The sequence below is a fragment of the Rattus norvegicus genome, chromosome 6, assembly GCF_036323735.1.
Source record: "Rattus norvegicus strain BN/NHsdMcwi chromosome 6, GRCr8, whole genome shotgun sequence".
In the NCBI taxonomy this organism is placed as follows: domain Eukaryota; kingdom Metazoa; phylum Chordata; class Mammalia; order Rodentia; family Muridae; genus Rattus; species Rattus norvegicus.
This window is the reverse complement of record NC_086024.1, coordinates 136,154,525-136,174,550: the sequence shown is the minus strand read 5'-3', so window position 1 is coordinate 136,174,550 and position 20,026 is coordinate 136,154,525. Positions and strand designations below refer to the sequence as shown.

At 54.8% G+C, this 20,026-nt stretch overlaps 1 protein-coding gene across 3 annotated transcripts in view; it reads left to right on the top strand.

Annotated features, from left to right (window-relative positions):
* Positions 1-19,646, top strand: part of Cdc42bpb (CDC42 binding protein kinase beta) — an 86,355-nt gene extending 66,709 nt beyond the window's left edge. Inside the window, exons 21-39 of one of the 3 annotated variants that reach the window (XR_005505433.2) lie at positions 331-410; positions 2,338-2,388; positions 3,403-3,492; positions 3,757-3,834; positions 5,049-5,154; positions 6,209-6,345; positions 6,867-7,006; positions 8,006-8,087; positions 9,362-9,578; positions 9,677-9,739; positions 10,968-11,567; positions 14,142-14,239; positions 14,335-14,419; positions 14,544-14,661; positions 14,769-14,886; positions 15,407-15,512; positions 15,604-15,674; positions 16,068-16,147; positions 18,372-18,511. Coding sequence is in view for 2 of the 3 variants with exons in the window: in XM_006240562.5 (XP_006240624.1) it covers positions 331-410; positions 2,338-2,388; positions 3,403-3,492; positions 3,757-3,834; positions 5,049-5,154; positions 6,209-6,345; positions 6,867-7,006; positions 8,006-8,087; positions 9,362-9,578; positions 9,677-9,739; positions 10,968-11,567; positions 14,142-14,239; positions 14,335-14,419; positions 14,544-14,661; positions 14,769-14,886; positions 15,407-15,512; positions 15,604-15,674; positions 18,372-18,503 (2,372 nt within the window). In the remaining variant the exon portion in view is untranslated. Of the gene's footprint in view, positions 1-330; positions 411-2,337; positions 2,389-3,402; positions 3,493-3,756; positions 3,835-5,048; positions 5,155-6,208; positions 6,346-6,866; positions 7,007-8,005; positions 8,088-9,361; positions 9,579-9,676; positions 9,740-10,967; positions 11,568-14,141; positions 14,240-14,334; positions 14,420-14,543; positions 14,662-14,768; positions 14,887-15,406; positions 15,513-15,603; positions 15,675-16,067; positions 16,148-18,371 lie in introns of all 3 variants that reach the window. The other 2 variants (XM_006240562.5, NM_053620.3) reach the window with 2 other exon arrangements.
* Positions 19,647-20,026: the final 380 nt, after the last annotated feature.

The following is a 20,026-nucleotide window of genomic DNA, read 5'->3' as shown; positions in this document are numbered from 1 at the left end:
AATCTCACTGTGTTACCCTCAGGCTGGCCTCAAACTCCTGATCCTCCCACCCAGCCTTGTGAGTGTCTGCTGTGGTTGCGGGGTTAGTGGATTTGGAACCACACTCTGGCCGGCAGCTAAAGGCGTCTTCCCAGCTTTGTGCTCACCTCAGATCTCTTTTCTCTCCTCATTCCTCGTGGTCTCTGGGACCTGCTTTCTGGAGTCTCTGCTGCGTTCAGTCACGCCTTCTTATAGCCTCAGTGACTGCAGTCAGGCCTGGCAAGTCGGTGGTGTTCCGTGGGGAGGACCGGCGTCTATGGTTTTGCCTCAGTCTGCCTTTTTTCCTTGCAGGGCTCAAACTTCCAGATTTCCAGGATCCTATCTTTGAGTACTTCAACACTGCTCCTCTTGCACATGACCTGACTTTTAGAGTGAGTACCGTTTTTTGAAAATAAGTTTGAAATAGTAGAATGTAGGCCAGGTACGGCACACACCTTTAATCCCATCACTCAGGAGGCAGAGGCAATCAGGCCAGCCTGGTCTATAAAGCAAGTTCCAGGGCAAGCCAGGACTAAACAGAGAAACCCTGTCTCAAACCTGAAGGCCTGTCACTTGTTGTGAGTCGGGCCTGGTGACGTCATGGGCAGGGAAGTCACGTGTGTGAAGGTGGAGAACTCTGCAGATGTTGGAACTGAGCGAAGACTCCGAGGAACTGGGAGACATGGTTATTAAGTGACTCAGTACCAAGCAGTTTACCAAGACCTTACCTGGTCCCGCCTGTCAAGGTGACCAGTGTGTGACTGCTTGCCTGCTGAGATGCCTTTGTGCTGGGGACAGTGCTTTCCTCCCTTCACCCGTTCTGGGACTGCTTCCCTGACAGGGTGCACCCTTAGCTCAGGCTTGATCCCCAGGACTGAAGGGGGTGGGAGCTGGAAGAATGAAAATGTCTGTCATCAGCAGAGCTTCTGGTGAGGCACCTGCTGCTGGTGTCTAACTTGTTATTTCCTGTCGACCTGCCAGTGCCTCACTGGCGCACTTGACTTCTCTCAGCCTGTCCCCCGTCACCGACAGTTCCCTTTCCCTAACCTAGTTGATTATAGACACAGTGACCACAGGACACCTTGTGCACTTTCCCCCGAGACTCAGGCTCTTCTCAGTGGACTTCAGAGCCATCCTAAGGCTGGGCCAGCAGTGAATCTCAGCTCAGGGTGGACGGTCCCGCCTGTGTCCTGGACAACTGTCCCTCCCCGTTCAGGACGTGCCAGAGGTCACTGGTGGCCTTTAATCATCAGAGTCCCTCTAAGTAGCCTGTCTCTTCCCACTTAGGACAGTAGAATGCCCACACTCCGGGCTTATATCGTTCTCTGTGTATGTTGTGTGCGTGTCCTTGGTGGGAGGAAGGGCTGGCATCGGTCTGCACAGGAGACAGATTCTTTCTGTACAGAGTTCACTTTGCCGCTGCATTACTGGCTGAAGTGGCGTGGGCATGGCATCCCGCCTTTGTAAGCCGGTAGCAGTCACAGGTGACCACGTGGGTTTGGTGCAACACTTCCAGGGCACCAGGGGTCATTCAGGGCACTCAGCTGTTTACCTTCCCTCAACAGTGTTTCTCTGTAGCCCTGGGTGTCCTTAAACTGAGTCTGTAGACCAGGCTGGGCCAAGTCTCTGCTTTTTGTCCATTTGCTTGGCTCGGTTCGGTTTGGTTTTTTGAGGTAGTTTCTTTGTGTATCCCTGACTGTCCTGGAACTCACTCCATAGACCAGACTGGCCTCTAGTTCAGGGATCTGCCTGCCTGTGCTGGGATTAAAGGTGTGACCACCACACCCAGCAAGTCCTCAGTTCTTAAGCAAATACATTATAAAAGTAATTGCTCACCTTGGCCAAACCTTATCATGGGTAAGTGGGTTACACAGAGAGCTGGGTAGCTTTTGCGGTGCCATCTAGCAGTGTGGAAGTCACAGCATGGACCGAGGTTAACATGGAGGTTAACATTCATCTGCCTCCCTCATTCAATGTCCAGCATGTCTCCCGCTGTTAGACCCTCACCAATGCTTTTCACCTGGATTGGGGTCCATGTTAAAAGTTTCCAGACCTGGGGTTGGGGATTTTAGCTCAGTGGTAGAGCACTTGCCTAGGAAGCTCAAGGCCCTGGGTTCGGTCCCCAGCTCCGAAAAAAAGAACCAAAAAAAAAAAAAAAAAAAGTTTCCAGAGCTGAGCCCTGGGAGCTCTTGAACTTTGCCAGATTAAACGTGTTGCTGATGCTAGAACTGGGTCTCCTTGGAGCCTCACTGGACTTTCTCGCCAGGGTTTACTGGGTGGGAAATGATCATTTATGTTCCTCCTGTCTGTTACACCAAGGACTCGCTCTCCTCCTCATCTGCATCTTCTCTGCTAGCCTTGTGGGAGGACGTAAGTGACGGCAGCTCCCCTTCCTTGGGCTGCTCAGAGACAGTGCCCTGTGTGCTCTGACTTCTGAGTCTGTGTCCTTTGATTAACAACTAAGGAAACGGCTTTTACGCCTCTAAAAATTACTTCATTGGCTTGCTCTTCCCTCACCAGCTGGATCGCTGACCTGTTTAACTTGCCTGTGGGTGGTACTCGTGTTTACTACCTTTGCTCACTATCTAATTAATGTCCCTGTCCTCGGAGGATTCGTTTACCAGCCCTAGCCTGCAGTACTCAGTTGTACCTGTGCTGTGTCCCCAGCCCTCCTCCCCTCGGAATGCTGGGTCTTCCTCAGGTCTGATCTGCAGCTGAGGTGCTCACCTGTACCACTAGATCAGGAGCAGAACACAGTTCAGCTGGGGATTCGTAGACTCTTCCGTACATTACCAAGGGATACCCACTGTGCCCATGTGGTGCTGTATCAGGGCTACACCCACAGAAAGGTTCACCCCAGACAGCAGCTAATCATGCGGTGCCTGTAAGTGCTGGGATTGTTAGAGGGAAACCCTGTGTTCATTGAAGTGCAAGCTCTAGCCGTCAGGGCTCTGTGGGTGTGATAGATCGACCGAGTTCTGTCGTCTGAGGACTGCCTGTGGCTGATTTTCCTAGTTCCTTTTTTTACAGATAGGTCTCTACTGTGTGGCCTTTGTTGGCTTTTAGAACTCACTGTTTAGTCTAGGCTGGCCTCAGACTCAAAGCACTGACTAAAGGCATGCGCTAACCTGCTTGCCCTAGTTCCTAGTTTATAATGGCTGGAGGAGAGAAGGCCCGTGTTGGGGTGGCCAGGCAACATATTCCTAGCAGTAATAGTGACTTGTCACTCCCCATAAAAGACAGAATACTTAAAAAAAAAAAAAAAAAAGACAGAATACTTGTGAGAAAACAGCTTCATGATGAGACCTGGGGGTAGGACACAGGGGACCCTAGACCCTGACAATACACTGTCCAGGAAAAAATGCCACCTTTTTCTTTTCACAGACTAGCTCAGCTAGTGATCAGGAAACACAGGCTTCAAAGTTGGACTTGTCCCCATCAGTGTCTGTGGCCACAAGCACAGAACAGCAGGAGGTAAGACCATATGCCCTGTGGGGGCCCTGTGGGCGCCCCGTGGGCCCTGGGGTCTGCTGTGCAGGTTGTAGCTGTGATGGATGCGTCTCTCCCCTTCAGAGCTCTATGAGAGCATCAGCTGAATGAGTGAAGGAGACCTCAACAGGTGTCTCAACAATGTAGTAAATTAAAAATTCAGAATGTTAATAATTGATAGACTATGGAGAGAAACCCCAGCTAGGACCTGGCGGCCGAGCTGAGTTCTCCTGTCCACATTTCTCCTAGGATGCGGCTCGTTCACAGCAGAGGCCGTCTACTGTGCCGCTGCCCAACACACAGGCCCTCGCCATGGCTGGACCAAAGGTAGGCCCTTTCACACTGCTGGGTACCTTCGTGGTTTTAGAAGATAAACGCTGTGTAAAGTATCTGTGCTGGCTTTAAATACACACTGCAGGCCAGGATCCTTCACAAATCCAAGTCCAGAATCTGCGTTGCCATCTTCACACCTAAGCACTCAAGTTCTGAGGGTCTCCTCGGTTTCCTCGTCGGTCCCAGGCTGGTGGGGAGGCAGTGGGGGCCTCTCAGGCCCAGTTGTTTCCCTGTCCGTTATGTCTGTTGTCACCGAGGACCATGTGGTTTGTAGGAGAATGCTTCCCAGCCTGAGTGGAGCCATCCCCAGTGTGGTTTGAACCTCGGTGTCCGGGTGGCTCTTCACCTTGCTTTCCTTACCAGCCTTGAAGCCCAACTGGGCCTCCTCGCTCTTGTGCAACAGCATTGTAGGTCGTCAGTTTCCCAGTTGAGGGGGCCCCAAGGTTGTAGCTTGGCCACATTTATGTATGCCCGGCATAGACTGTGTCTTTTGATATTTTCCCGTTGACCTGAGAGTAATTAGCTTTGGGACTCAGGATCGTGTAGAGTTAAGGACCAAGCCGAGGGGCTGTGCATTTTGTGAACTTCTGATACCCAGACAAACGTAACAGTGGTGTGAACCCCGGTGATGCCCAAGCCCCTGCCTCCTCTGGCACCTCCTCTGTTGCTCCTGGAGTTGTGCTAGCCACTCCCCCACTCTCAAGAAACACACGGTCTTGCCAGTGTCTGTAGCATCCTCTGACACCTCTGTCACTCCATGGGGTTTGCCAGGCAGCTGTCACAGCCTGTCCTAGTGTTCCCAGTTTGCCTCACAGTTCTTCCCGTCTGTTACATCCTAAGTGTTCTGTCCTGGCAGAAGGCAGTAGGTCTTTCCAAGATTCTGCTGTTACCATTTCTTGTAAGCTGAAAGCCTGCACACCTTTGAAGAGCCAAACCCAAGCAGGGTTCCAGGCCAAATCCCAGAACCCAGTTGGTACTGCTCCCTAGAAGCTGCCCTGATCTCGGTGGCTTTCAGCCATGAGCAGGGACACCAAGTCTGCCCCGAACAAGGCTAACTAAAGCGAGCTAGTGTGACTTTGAGCTCTGGCTCGGGAGAGGGAGGGCATGAAGCAGGCGGCTTCTCGAGCTGTCTACCAGTCAGTGCAGAGTCGATGGCCCACTTCTCAGTTCCCGGTCACCTGATTGGTTTCACTTGGTTTTTCCTGCAGCCCAAGGCACACCAGTTCAGCATCAAGTCCTTCCCCAGCCCCACCCAGTGTAGCCACTGTACGTCCTTGATGGTTGGGCTGATCCGACAGGGCTATGCCTGTGAGGGTGAGTACTGACCTCAGTGTGTGAGCAGGGCACACTGCTACTGTAGCTGCAGGGCACAGCAGCCCCCCAGAGGAGGGAGCTCACCACCCTGAGAGTACCTGCAGAGCCAACCCCCAGCCAGTCAGGAGACGCCAGCAGGGGTCAGAGCTTGCACTCTCGGGGCGTGTGGGGATTTTGTTTGTTCTTAACTTTTGAATTACATTTATCTATCTGTGTATGTGAGCGTGTGGGCACATGTGCCATGGTGCATGTGAGGGTCAGAGGGCAACTTGAGAGAGTAGCTTCTCTTCTCTCCTGTGGTTTCCAGAAGTTCCACTCAGACTTGGCAGGGTCACCCTTACCTGCCAAACCTCACAGGTCCCAGGCTAAATAGACCTCGCCATTGACTCTGTTAATGTCTTTTTGGTGGTGGTCTTTTTTTTTTTTTTTTTTTGGAGCTGGGGACCGAACCCAGGGCCTTGCGCTTCCTAGGCAAGCGCTCTACCACTGAGCTAAATCCCCAACCCCCATTATTTTTAAATAGCAAAAAAACCCTCTTTTCCTCCGCCGTGCTGGGTTGGCTTCAGGTTTTGAGCCTGCTCCTGCCCCATTTCACAGACCTGCGATTTGCTGGGTCAAAGCCTCCGCTGCCCCAGGCACACGCTGGCTGTGCCCTGCATTCCTTCCTACAGAAGTTCCTTCCTGGCTGCTGGCTTGTCACTTGTCAGTAGTCTTAAGCCTTCTGATGGCCTGTGTGTCACGGGGACCATTGCCCTGCAGAGAAGTGCAGGCGACCGCAGTGGCCAGATCAGGAGTCACCTGTGCAGAGTAAAGGCGGGCTCTGGAGTGACTTCGAGGCAGGCTTTGTGGGTGGGTGCTTTTGTTCAGGAGGCCCCTCTTGATGTGTGGGCACCATGTATGAGCCTTTATTCTGAAACCTTTTGGGAACTGTTTTCTATGAAGTCCTACCGCACACCTCAGCTTCATAGACAGCGTGTGCACAGAGCCTGTGCTCAGCCATGCTGCCTCCTCTCCTCAGCAGCATGTTATAAGGTAGGACTGTCCTCTTTTTCAGTCTGCGCGTTTTCCTGCCATGTGTCCTGCAAAGACAGCGCTCCCCAGGTGTGCCCCATACCTCCTGAGCAGTCCAAGCGGCCTCTCGGCGTAGACGTGCAGAGGGGCATAGGCACAGCCTACAAGGGCTACGTCAAGGTAGGTGGAGCCAGCGTCTCTGGCCCAGCGTGGCTCACTCTGCATTAGGTCATTAGGTCGGCTCCTAGCTTTGGTGTAGAGAGCAGCAATCACAGCTCATCTGTGGTTGAAGCCGCACTTTGCTGCCTGTCACGAAGAACCACTGGACAGGGGGAGTCCACCTACAGCTCCCTCCCACAGGAACTCCCTGGGTTGCTGGCCAGTGAGCTTCAAGTCAGGGCTCCAAAGCCAAGCAGGGCTTGCAAACCACAGGTTCTCAGGCTTCCCCATGTCCTCTTCCAGCCATAGCCTCCAGGATGCAGTAACCCCTGGTGCCTTGTGTTATCTTCCTGTTAACAAGCTTCTCTAGTCAGGCCCAAGCCTCCTGAGCCAGGACACAGGCTGGCTTGTCTACCACTCTGGGAAGGGCTGTCGGGAGAGCCAGGGCAGTCATATAGAAGGTGGACACAGACTGAGCAGTGTTAAGGGTCTGGCAGTCTCTGCCTGTGCTGCCTGGATCCACGTGGTCAATTGGTCTGTAGGTCCCGAAGCCCACAGGCGTGAAGAAAGGGTGGCAGCGGGCTTACGCAGTGGTCTGTGACTGCAAGCTCTTCCTGTACGACCTGCCAGAAGGGAAGTCCACCCAGCCTGGGGTCATCGCCAGTCAAGTCTTAGACCTCAGGTAGGTTTAATCCACAAAGCACTAATGCTCCGTCCACAGTGGCGGGCCTGTGAGACCTGTGCGGCCTGCTCATTTCTCTCCGTGTTTCTCTGAAGAATGGTTAACAGGTAGAAGGAGCTGTCATGAGAATTAACCAGGTACCTCGGGCACACTCGGTGCCACCTATGGGAAGGGCCTGCGTTATTCCCACCTTTTGCCAAATCAGAACAGCTGGCTAACATCGGTAGTTGGCCTAGTAGCAACACAGGCTCAGGTCTGCGTGGTCTTTGGCTGGTTCCTTCCGAGAGTTGTGAGAGCAGAGATGAGTCAGAGTCACCCAGCAGTGGCAGCGTCCCATGCATTCCATGTCCCCATCCCAAATGGTACCTGCCGTCTAAGGCTGTCTCGGTCACTGTTGAGACTGAGGACCAGGGCGAGTCTTAGAGAGGAAAGCGCTCAGTGTACTTGCTTACAGGTTCAGGGGTTTAGTCCATTGTCATCGTGAGGGAGCATGAGAACATGCATGGTGCAGGAACAGTAGCTGAGCTACGTCCTGATCTGAAAGCAGAGACTGAAGGGAGCCTGCGGTGTCTTACAGAGCCCACCCCAGTGACACACTCCTTCCAGCAGGGTTACATCTTTCCAATCCTTCCAAACAGGGCTGCTCCTTAGTGACTGAGTGTTCAAATCCATAGGCTATGGGGGCCACTCTTACTCCAGTCACCACAATGCTATGTCCCAGCCTGAGCCCAAATGTCTGGGCCTCACTGAGGGTGGAAAACAGCCCATCCTGGACCTAGCACCTTCTGCTTCTTGTTTATGGTTGTACCAGGACAAGTGTGGGGTGTAGAGCTGGGGGAACAGCGGGCCATGTGACCGTGCAATCCAGGCAGAGGGCTCTGTCCTCAGCACCCCCCTCACCCCCCCCACCCCCAATCCAGTGATATGAGTTGTGCAAATATGGCAGCAAATGTGTGGGGCTTTCTCAGAGCCGCGTGTTGTGTGTCTCTTTCTTGCCAGAGATGACGAGTTTGCTGTGAGCTCAGTCCTGGCCTCAGATGTCATCCATGCTACACGCCGAGACATCCCGTGTATATTCAGGGTATGAGTCTCTCCGATTTTATTTCTGTCTGTTGATCGTTTTAAAAATAAATCACGGGGTTGGGGATTTAGCTCAGTGGTAGAGCGCTTGCCTAGCAAGTGCAAGGCCCTGGGTTCGGTCCCCAGCTCCGAAAAAAAGAAAAAAAAAATCACACTGTTAAAAGACAGTAATTCTTAAAACAAAACCGAAAGCCATAGGCACATTGGAGCACACCTTCAATCTCAGTGCGTGGGAGCCAGAGGCTATCCCAGTGGCCCCTCGCCTGCCTCATGTTCCCACGGTGCACCAGGTGCCTCCCCGATGGTATAGCTGCCCCTCACTGAGCAGCCTGCTCTCCCTACACAGCCTGTTTCATGTGGAGTCTGCCCACCACTGGCTTCCCATGGAGCCTCCCTCTTCACCCCAGTCACTGTGTCTTAGCATTGAAGGGACATTTCGTGGTGGACCTGTGAGGCGAGAGTTGCTTTAGGCCCCCTCCCTGGCATCCAGACTCTTAAATTGACCACATCTGGTTTGTCTCTTCTCTCTGACTGGGTTGGTGCCCTCTGCTCTCCGGGGTGGCTGCATACTGTGATATAGGGCACTGCCACATTAGGAAGTTTCTGGAAGACTCGGTCAGAGAAATGCACACTGCCTCAAGTTTGCCGACCACAGAGCTAAGTCTGAGAGTTGTTTGCACTGAGTCACACTTTGATTCAGAAGCAGCCTTTGTATATAATCCAGGAAACCACCACCATTCCATGCTCAAAGTGACAATCGTTATAGCTGTGGGGCTCCCAGGTTCCTAATGTCCTACTGAATACTTACCGGAGACCCTTTCTTCCTTGGACATGCCCTAAGAGTCCACATCTTAATCAGAATAAAGCTATTAACAAAAAGAAAAAAAAATTTTGAGGCAGGGTCTCTATCGGAGCTGTTGCAGAACTTAACTATATAGATCAGACTGGCCCACAGATCCTGCTGCCTCTGGCTCCTGAGGTGCACGCCACCACACCCAGCCAAGACATTTTTAAATGTGCTTACACGGTAGTGTTGACCAGAGCAGAATTAGTTGAAGTCTGGCCGGGAAAGGATGGATGTCTGTTTGCAGCCCTGTCCCTTCCTGTCAGCAGCCTGGCTGGCAGTTGAAGAGCCTGGTGGTCTCTGGGGCGACTCAGAGACACTGACATGACTGATCCCGCTAGTGACCTCTGGAGCCAGGCGGTTCCAGCACAGTCCCTGCTCTGACCTGGCTGACAGCTCATGGTCTTGTCTGTTTTGTTTCTCTCATGAAGGTGACGGCCTCTCTCTTAGGTTCACCTTCTAAGACCAGCTCACTGCTCATCCTGACAGAGAACGAGAATGAAAAGAGGAAGTGGGTTGGGATCCTGGAAGGGCTGCAGGCTATCCTCCACAAGAACCGGCTGAGGAGCCAGGTGGTGCACGTGGCACAGGAAGCGTACGACAGCTCACTGCCGCTCATCAAGACCGTCCTGGCTGCCGCTATTGTGGGTATGTCTGCAGGGCCCGAGCACGGCCGTGCGGCCCCGGCCCTCTCCTGTTTGGAGAAGCAGGTCCCGGCTCACGGGACCCACACGTTGTTTCCCCAGATGGAGACAGAATTGCGGTCGGCCTGGAAGAAGGGCTCTACGTCATTGAGCTCACCCGAGATGGTAAGTAGGAGGGCAGCATGAGTCCTGCTTGGCTGCCGCAGACACACAGGGCCTCCAGGGGGTTCAGTGGGTTCACTTGAGTGTGGCATAAAGTATCTGAGGCCCCAGACTCCAGCTTTGAGACTGTGAAAAAGGGACATCCTGGTATGCAACTTGAGTGACAGTGTCAGAGGACATTATGAGTGTCCTAGGCAAGAAGTGGAGAAAAGGTTCTCAGGTGACATGGCAGGCACTCAGTATATGCATGTGCCTGGGCGTGGCCTGGAGACCACCGAGGAGGCCTGGTTATTCTGTTTCTCTCTATGTAGTCCTGACAGTCTTGGAACTCTTATGGAGACCCTGCTGGCCTCAAACTCCTGCCTCTGCCTTCCGAGTGCTGGGATTAAAGGTGTGACCCGCCACGCCCAGCCAGTTTTTTTTAACATGCATTTATTTGCTCATCTGATAGAGGTTATGGAGTCCAGAGGTTAGGAATCAGCTTTGACAGGCAGTCGGGGGGTCTGGGGGCTCAGACTCAGGTGTTCCCGCTTGGCAGCAAACACCTTTACCCCAGGCCACCTTGCTGGCCTTCTGTACTGAATTGTTACTGTTGGCTTGCTTGGTTGCCTTTGAGCCCAACATAGCCCTGGCCATCCTGGAAATCTGAGACATCTGCCTACCTCTGGGTTCTGGAGTTAAAGATGTGCACCCCATCCCCAGCCTCTGTTGAATTTTGTAGAGAGAATGGGACGGGTGTAGGTCACCAAGCTCTCGAGAGAACCCAGCAGTGCCAGTGCACTGAAACTTACCAGAGCTCATGTTCCTCTCCTGCCAGCCAGAAGGGAGGCTCTCCCTGTCTTTCCCACTCCGTAGCCCTTCCTGTCGAATGGGAGTAAGTCAGAGCCTACAGTGGCCAGAGCATGTGGGCAGCTGAGTCCTGGAGATCCGAGTGAGGGAAGGAGGTGAAGAGCCTAAGCCAGCTAGGGTCCTAGTTTGAGTGGCATGAGGTCAGGGAATCCCAGCCGCAGCCCAGCCTTACTCCCTGGGCTGTAAGTCTCCAGCTGGACCCTGGCACAGAGTCTGGGACAGGTAGCAGCAGGACCAGGGTTGGCAGGACACGGAGACAGACGTGCCATTATCTCTGTTAGGAGCATTCGCACCACTGGCCCTGGGGCTGACTGGTGGGAGGATCATGGGTGGAGAGGACGGTGTCAGCCAAAAGCACATCACCGGCGTCCTCTGCTCACAGTGATCGTCCGCGCTGCTGACTGCAAGAAGGTATACCAGATCGAGCTGGCGCCCAAGGAGAAGCTCATCCTCCTCCTCTGTGGCCGGAACCACCACGTGCACCTCTACCCCTGGACCTCCTTCGATGGAGCAGAAGCTAGCAACTTTGACATCAAGCTCCCAGAAACGAAGGGCTGCCAGCTCATAGCAACAGGGACGCTGAGGAAGAGCTCGTCCACCTGCCTGTTTGTCGCCGTGAAGCGGCTGGTCCTTTGCTACGAGATCCAGAGAACTAAGCCTTTCCACCGGAAGTTCAATGAGATCGTGGCCCCGGGACATGTGCAGTGGATGGCCATGTTCAAGGACAGGCTCTGTGTTGGCTACCCCTCCGGGTTCTCTCTGTTGAGCATCCAGGGGGACGGGCAGCCTCTAGACCTGGTAAATCCCGCTGACCCCTCGCTCGCGTTCCTCTCACAGCAGTCTTTCGATGCCCTCTGTGCTGTAGAGCTCAAAAGTGAGGAGTACCTGCTCTGCTTCAGCCACATGGGACTGTACGTGGACCCTCAAGGTCGGAGGTCACGCACGCAGGAGCTCATGTGGCCTGCGGCTCCTGTCGCCTGTAGTATGTATATGTTTTCTGCCATTTCACTGTTGCTGCTTCTCACACAGACAGTCAGTCGGCATGTTCTGTTTGCTTTGGTTTGTCTCTCAGTCCCTGAGCCAAGAGTTAGGGGCAGGAAGACAGGGTGTTCGCTCAGCTAGAGGGTGTGTGCAGGCTAGACGCCGTGCTGCACAGAATCAGGGCCTGTGGTGATGACTAGCCTCACTCCTCAGTCCCCTGCTGATTCCTCAGAGGGCTGACAGCAGCTGGCCTCCTGGGCAGAAGGGCACAGTGGGTTGGGAAGGGACCTTGCGTCTTGTTTTAAAAAGCATTCCCGGGGTTGGGGATTTAGCTCAGTGGTAGAGCGCTTGCCTAGCAAGCGCAAGGCCCTGGGTTCAGTCCCCAGCTCCGAAAAGAAAAAAAAAAGAAAAAAAAAAAAAGCATTCCCGTAGTAGAATTCACAGGGAAGAATAAATCACAGGGACTCGGTTTCTAGGAGACTGCATCGAGGTACTGTCCCTTGTAGGCCGGAGCCTGTTAGCTCTACAACATGCTTCTGCGAGGGGGTGCTGTCCAGGGGCTGGGACGCCCTGATTTGCTTGAGCAGTTGTGAGTCTGGAAGAACTAGATGCCTCTGTTGTCTGGACTCTGCAGCACCACTGGGCCACCCCGCCACTCGTTATGTTTGAAGGCCTCGAACTGTTCCATCCAGCCCTCATGGGACTGGAGGGCAGTAACAAGCATCGAGGAGGGCAAGCCAGCAGAGCACAGGCTGGATTTGACCTGGAGCCTGTGGAGTGGCTGGGATAGGAGGTGGGCTTCCATGACGGTGGGCAGCTGTGAACACCACAGGCTGTCTGCACGCTGCTCTGGCCAAGGGGGATGCCCAAGGCTGATCACTCAGTCTGTGCAGTGCAGTGCAGTGGTTCTCAAACCCTCTCCCTCGCCGGGGAAGCTGGGGCAGCAGTCCCAGGGCAGTGCCAGCCAGCGGGAAGGAAGGACAGCCTTGGAGGTTCCTTTTCCTGGTCTTTGCAGGAAGCCAGTGCAGCGCACTAAGCCGTACACTCCTAACTTCCAGAATGCCATTTTTCTTCCCAGTTTGGCTTTGGAACGGGCACACATCCCCAAGTGCAGTGTTGTTCTAATCCTTGGTACAGATAACCAGCATGGACACCCAGTGTTCCCTCCCCACTTTCATGGTCAGCCTCACGTGGAACCAGCCAGCTTCAGAGCTGGAAGAAGTTAAGGAACTTGGAGGGTGGAGCAGCATCAGAGTCTGCAGTGCCTCCTAGTCCTGTCTCACGAGGCAGGGTCCAGAGGCTCGCTCCGTAGCCTGCAAGTCTACGTGCCATCCAAAGCACACACCCGCCACCACGTGTGTAGTGTTTATTCAGATGCTCGGTTTGTCCTTTGTTGCTGGATCAGTAGAGTCCCCTGTATAGTCAGCAAGTAAGAGCTGCCCCAGCGTTCCCGTGTGGAGAGTTTTCATCTTTGAGGTAATTGAGGGCCGTCCTCTGCACAAGGCATTCAAAAACAGGACAGCCGCCCCCACCCGTGTCAGGAACACCACTGGTGGGTTCCAGCATCTTACCCTGCCTAGGCTGGCACACACCCTCAGCGATGCTGCTGCTGGTGTCCTTAGCCTGGGTGTGCTGAGGTGATGCGGGGCCCAGCGGGCCTCTCCTGGGGTCCAGCTGTCTCCTGCGTACTCTGCATCTCCATAAATGCCCCTGACTGCATTCGAGGACACTGCAGGCTCCTGGCCGCGGCCAGGCCACCTGCAGCAGCATAGATGGGAGAAGTGGACATCCACTCTCCCTTGTGTCTGACAGGCCATCCAGAGAGATGGGCTCTACTGCGTCCTAAACTTGAGGGTGACGTGCTCAGGGGCATGTATCTGCAGTGTTCCAGAGCCGCTGTCATGACAGACAGCATTTCTTAAGACTCCCTGGAGATGCCTTTTCTCGTTTGATCATGTGTTCAGAGAAGATCACTGGGATGGGGCCCAGTGTGCCCTACAGGAGAGTCCCAATGTCCTTAGTGTAAAATGTGCACAGGAAGGTTATGCACCAGGGCAAAGGCTAGTGTGGGTCTGAAAAACCTGGTCTCTCTGTCATCTTACATGGCTTTTGGGACTAGAGAGGTGGCTCAGTGGTTAAGGCTGCTGTCCCAGGAGCTGGTGCCAGCATGTGTAAGTACACTCTAGGGGATCCTCCTCCTGTCCTCAGGCACTGCATGCACACGTGGTACATAACAGACATGCAGATCAAACTCCCAGACACGTCAAAGAAAGAAAACATGAGAAAAGCATGAAGGTGTTTGCCTGGACTGAACAAGTGTCCTGAGAGAACTGAGTTGAGGAAGTGCTTTCTAAATGAACTCCAGCGTCTTTCTGTAGTGTGGGAAATAGACCCTGGTGTGGAAGCAGTAGGTGCCTCTGTGTAGTTAAGACACACGTGACTTTGACGTAAAGGTGACTTCTGGCATGAGGGCCCCACCACAGGCAGTGGTGTGCATCCCCACCCAGCCTGGGTGGCCGAGGGCAGGTGAGGGCGGGCAGGGCTCCGTGTTGACTGCTCTGCTTCCTCGCACCAGGTTGCAGCTCCTCCCACGTCACGGTGTACAGCGAATACGGGGTGGATGTCTTCGACGTGCGCACCATGGAGTGGGTTCAGACCATCGGCCTGCGGAGGGTAAGACAGCATGGTGGTCCTGCCAGAGACAGCTGTGTCCCCGTCCCCCCTTTCCCTGGTGCCACACGTGATGGGTCCTCTCTGCTCCTACACAGATAAGACCTCTGAACTCTGATGGTAGCCTCAACCTGCTGGGCTGTGAGCCCCCACGCCTCATCTACTTCAAAAACAAGTTCTCAGGTGAGCCTCCCCAGGGGTGGGGGTGGGGGAGCCGGCCTTCAGGTGGACACAGGCCTGCCGGTCTGAGGGTCGTGGCATTGCCGCTATACACGCAGCGGCTATAGTGACTGCCCCCCACACACAGGCACCGTCCTCAATGTGCCCGATACCTCGGACAACAGCAAGAAGCAGATGCTGCGGACGCGGAGCAAACGGCGCTTCGTCTTCAAGGTTCCAGAGGAAGAGAGGCTGCAGCAGCGGCGGTGAGTGTGGTCCCTGTGGCTCGGGCCCCTGGGTCCACGCGAGTGCCGCGAAGGGCCAGCTAGAGCCAGAGGGTGTTTCCTGAATCGCAGATGTTTTCTTTCTGCAGAGAGATGCTCAGAGACCCGGAACTGAGATCCAAAATGATATCCAATCCGACCAACTTCAACCACGTGGCTCACATGGGCCCTGGCGATGGGATGCAGGTGCTCATGGACCTGCCTCTGGTGCGTGCTCAACCAGGCAGCGGGCGTGGGGCTCAGCTGGGGGCGGCGTGCTCAGTGCTGGGCAGGGGGCTCAGTGCGACATGAGGCTCCTCCGTGCGTGGGCGTGGGTAGGCTCCGTCCCCTGCTGTGCAGGCACAGGTAGTGTCTGGCTGCCTGTCCTGCCTCATTGTGCCCTGCTGACCTGGGACACTGTGCATCACTCCTGATCCCGAAATGGACGTCTATAGGAGTGGCCCGCCTGTGTGCGCTGTGTCCCTTAGGAAACAGTTGTCAAGAAAGGGTCTCTAGCTCCTTGGTGTGAGATAACAGTTTTTCTCATTCTTTTAAACATTGCATTTTCTGTAGGGTTTTCTACATTGACATTGCTAGTTCTTAGCCCGGAGGCCTGGTTGCTGCGTCCCGTTCTTAGCCATAGCCAGGGCCTGCAGCTGGCCTGTTCATTGCCGCCACACTGTGGCAGCCCCACTGTGGTCCCGTCTTTGTTCTCATGCCAGTCTCACATGCTGCTCTCTTCCCCCAGAGTGCTGCGCCCACAGCCCAGGAGGAAAAGCAGGGTCCTGCCCCAACAGGCCTCCCTCGGCAGCTCCCATCCAGGAACAAGCCCTATGTCTCATGGCCGTCCTCAGGTACCAAGGAGGGATAGGTGCTGGGCCAGCAACTCCATTCCCCATGATCCTCTGGGCCTCTCCCTAAGGTCAAAGGTGTCCTTGTCTATAGGTGGGTCTGAGCCTGGAGTGCCTGTGCCTCTGAGGAGCATGTCTGACCCCGACCAGGATTTTGACAAAGAGGTATGTGTTCCCCAGCACAGAGGCTGTGGCCACACAGGGCCTACAGAGTAGAGACTACTTCTTGTGTGGGGGAGAGCACTTCATCACCTGTCACCCCAGGGTCTGGTGGTTGGGAACTGGAACAAGGAAGACACCATATATCTGGGAGCGCAGTCTCGAGCCCCTCTGCAGCTCTGCATAGCCTGGGGTATAATGGTCTCAGCACAGAGACCCCAGTAGCATTGGGCAGCCCAGGGTACATGGCTGCCAACGTGAGTCATGGGTCTCCTTCAACACTGTGACCACGGTTGTGGGGTCATCAGGCACACATCCCACCATGGGGTGAGGTTTCTTTTATAGCTGAGCCAGGTTCAGCCAGAGGCACCTCCTTCTGAACTTCTCTGTTCTCTGAAGGGATTTCATGTAGCCCAGGCTGACTGACCTCAAGCTTACTGTGTAGTTGAAGATGACCTTGAGTTCCTGACCCTTCAGGAGTAAGTCCTACTGTGGCGTGCTGTGGGCGTGCTTTCCATGCCCTGCTGTGTGTGTGTCTGTGGTCATGCCTGGCCAACTATCCCTGGGGCAGGGGCTCACAGTGTAGCTCTGTCTGGCCTGGAACTCACAATTTTGCCCAAACCCTGAGTTCACTGAGACCAGCCAGCCTTTGCCTCCTAAGCACTGACTAAAGGTGGCCACATCCTGCTTGTCTTTGCTTTCCTGACAGGACCTCAGTCCGCATAACTCAGCCTGGCTCTGCACTCTGAGGCTTCCTGCGCCTCTGCTCCTGGCCTCTGTGTGTGACATAGCCTGGCTCCCGTGCTGGAGAACCTTCTCTGGTCACCTGTGTGCCTTCCGTTCTAGGACACTTGGTGTGGGTGTGAGCAGCAACACTCCATGACTGGAAGGCAGCAGTGTCCTGCCTCCCCTGTGGAGTGGGCATGAGAGAGCAGATGAGACTTCACGAGCTGCACGTCTGTGCCTTAGGGTCTCTCTGCAAACCGGAGCTGGCCTGTCACCCACAGCCACCCAGTATTGGCGCTGACAGCCTCTGCTGCTCCACTTGCCATCCTGAGACTCAGCACTCTGGCCAGGGGACTCCCTGCCATCTTCCCTCTCCTTTGGCAAGCCCCATGGCGCGCTGGGTTTCTCTTGCTTTCTGAAGTCGGTCATTAGGTGTGGTTTTGTTTCTTATCTTATCTGGGTGTTTGCCTGCGTGTACGCCTGTGTACCATGTGTGTACCTGGTGCCCAAGGAGGCCAGAGGAGGGTGCCAGGCGCTCTGGAACTGGAGTTGTGGGTCGTTGTGGGTCGCCATGTGGATGCTGGGACCAAACCTGGGTCCTCTGAAGGAGCCGCCAGTGTCTCAGTGCTTCGCTGCCTCTCCAGCCCCCACCCCTCACATTCCTGATGATGTCCCTTGTCGTGCAAAGGTTATTTTTTTCCAGTCACAGGTGCTTTTGCTATTCTGTCTGGATCTGTTTCCGTGCCGCAAGCACTCATGTTCTTGGCGGTTCTAAGACTCTTGATCCGTGTTAGTTTCTCTGTGTGTGTGTGTGTGTGTGTGTGTGTGTGTGTGTGTGTGTGTAGAGCGCACGTGTAAATACCCCGTGCCATCACTTCTGGATGTGTTCTCCGCCCTTGGACATCTCGACAGCCTTGCTGAGACACCACACTGCTGCTTGTAGTAGACTTTGAATCAAACAGGAGGGCGAGCCCCTCGCGGTTTTCTTTAGTGCCGGGGATTGAACCGCAGAGCGTCAGCTCAGCCCTCGCTGTCTCTCACTGTGACACATGGTGAGTTTCCAGGCCGATTTGAACGTCTCTGGCACAGACCTGGAGCCTTCACACTCCCACACAACTGGGATTGCAGGCCAAGTCACTAGGCCCGGGTTCTGTGAGAGGCCATTGGAATTTCAGGAGATCACATTGAGTCTGAGGGCCACTTTAGGGATTGACACCATCTTAATCTCTAGTCGTGAATGTGGGGTTTTCCCGTTTATATGAGTCGCCTTGATTTTTCCGTGTGTGTGGGAGTGGGGGTTGTTGCTAAAACAGGCCAGATCCCCTGGTATGGAGTTATAGTCAATCGTGAGCTGCTTAGTGTGGGTGCTGGGAACCGAACCCAGGGTCTCAAAAGTACAGTGTGTTTCACCAGCTCCTTAAGTAGTTTGTAGTGGATGAGACCCTCCCCCTGCTCTTCAGGTTACTGTGGGTGCTACTGTGAACGCAGTCGTCTGTGGCTGTGCTGACGCTGAACCCTGACCCTGCTGCACTTGCATAGCTCTGTTTCGCTCCTGGCGTGCATGGCTTCTTTGGGACCTTGTGTGCAGAACCCTGCATAACTCTGTCCCTGTAAACAGCGTCAGGTCCCTTCTAGCGCAGTGTTGAACTGCAGCAGCTCGTTCTGTCCCTAACCTTAGGAGAGCTGTTTCCCTCACTGTTAACCCTGGGCTCACAGGACAGCCTTTGAGAGACGCGGCTGAAGTCCCCTTCTGTCTATTCCTAGCGCTTCCCACTTGGCTACAGTTGTCTGGCTTCCTTCTGCACTCCCTTCTCTTGTGCAGTGAGGACACCAAGGTACTTCTGAGTGCAGGGCAAAGGCTGATGAGCTCGCCTGCCACCTGAAGGGCCCTGCAGCAGCTGTGCACAGCGCAGGAGCACACACGCAGGGGCGAGCGAGCGTCGCCTGCTCTCACTCTCTCTCTCTCTGCATTGGCAGCCTGACTCTGACTCCACGAAGCACTCGACTCCGTCCAACAGCTCCAACCCTAGCGGCCCCCCGAGCCCCAACTCACCGCACCGGAGCCAGCTCCCTCTGGAAGGCCTGGACCAGCCAGCCTGCGACGCCTGAGGCCGCCAGCATAGCACCATAGGGCCAGGGAGCCCAGATGGCCCCAACATCAGTGCCAAGACTGAGCTGACCCTCCAGTGTTGTCCAAGGAAATGTAGAATCAGTTTGTAGATAGATAAAGTAATCTTTATTATAATGATCAGTTTTGTGCCACGTTGTTGGTGGCAACCGACCAGATGTGTTCGTCTGCACAGCCGCAAGGCAACACTGTTCCGTTTGCACATGAAGGACCACCACTCACCCCTCCCCCCAGGACCACCCAGGCCCACATCCATCGGCTTCCTCAGCAGATGCTGGGGTATGACCTCAAGACCTCCCTCTCTCCTGAAGCTGTCTCAAGGCCCTACAAAGACTAAAGTGCGCCAACCCAGTGTCACAGAAGGCAGAGGATAGTTTGTGGCCTTTTCATTCACTTAACCCTGACACAGGAAGCCACAGCAGTCCTGCTGACCGGCCGCCTGTGTCCCTCTGTCCGTCCATTCTGGGCCACAGCCACGAGATGCCCCTCCTCCTGTGAAGGCAGCTGTGCACTGGCTCCCACTGTGTCTGCAGCCTGCCACTGGCCGGCACACACAGGAGTTCAGAGGTGGCCAGAGCCTGGGAGCCATGCCCCAGGCCCTACGACGCCCCCTCCCCCATCGCCCTCCCCCACCCTGCATGGAGCCTCTGTGCTTAGTGGCCGAGTCAGTCACACGACTGCCCCACACTCCTGCACATCGGCAGCACCACGGCCCGGGAATGCCACGTGTGTTGAACCTCATCCCTCTGTGTCCTGGGCTGAGATCAGGTCTGTGGCCCTACCCATGAAGGCTTGCGACTAACTGTGGCAGCAGACATGTCTTGTCCTCGTCCTGGACAGGCCTCCCTTCCCCGCTGGCGCACTCGGGGACGAGATTCGGGGTGAGCGCTTGGCCAAGTTGGCACTGAGGGTTGTGGCACTGCTGGCCAAGCCTGTGTGTCACACCCAGCACCTGCTGCCTGCCCCGTCCACCCTCCCCGGCTTTGTGCCGGGGCAGGCACCTGCTGGGGGTTCTGGTTTTTACTTTTTTAATGTAAGTCTGAGTCTTTGTAATTATTGAATTGTGAGAACATTTTTGAACAATTTACCTGTCAATAAAGCAGAAGACGGCAGTTTTAAAGTTCCCGGTGGTGTGTGTGATGGTGATGTCCACTGCGCCTTCCTCCGACACTAAGGGGATGTACCCATGGCACCTGTGTCCAGAGCGTGAGCAGCTTCACCTCCTGAGGCTCACGTGGCTCCTGTGCTGTGGTGGGCACATCTGCCCAGACGCATTGCCAGGCTTGCAGACCCCACTAAGGAAACGTTGCATCAAGAGGAGCCGCGTCTCCGTCTGGACAGAGCAGCACTACAGGAAAGGTGGGGCTGGGTATGGAGAGGACAGCATTCTGTAAGACACCTGGCCAGCAGGACCTGCCCCCCAGTCCCCAGGAGTCAGCTTTCCTGAGGACAGACTGGCTGAGGTGAGCTGGGTTCCTGCTACTCACTGAGAGCTCCAGCATGG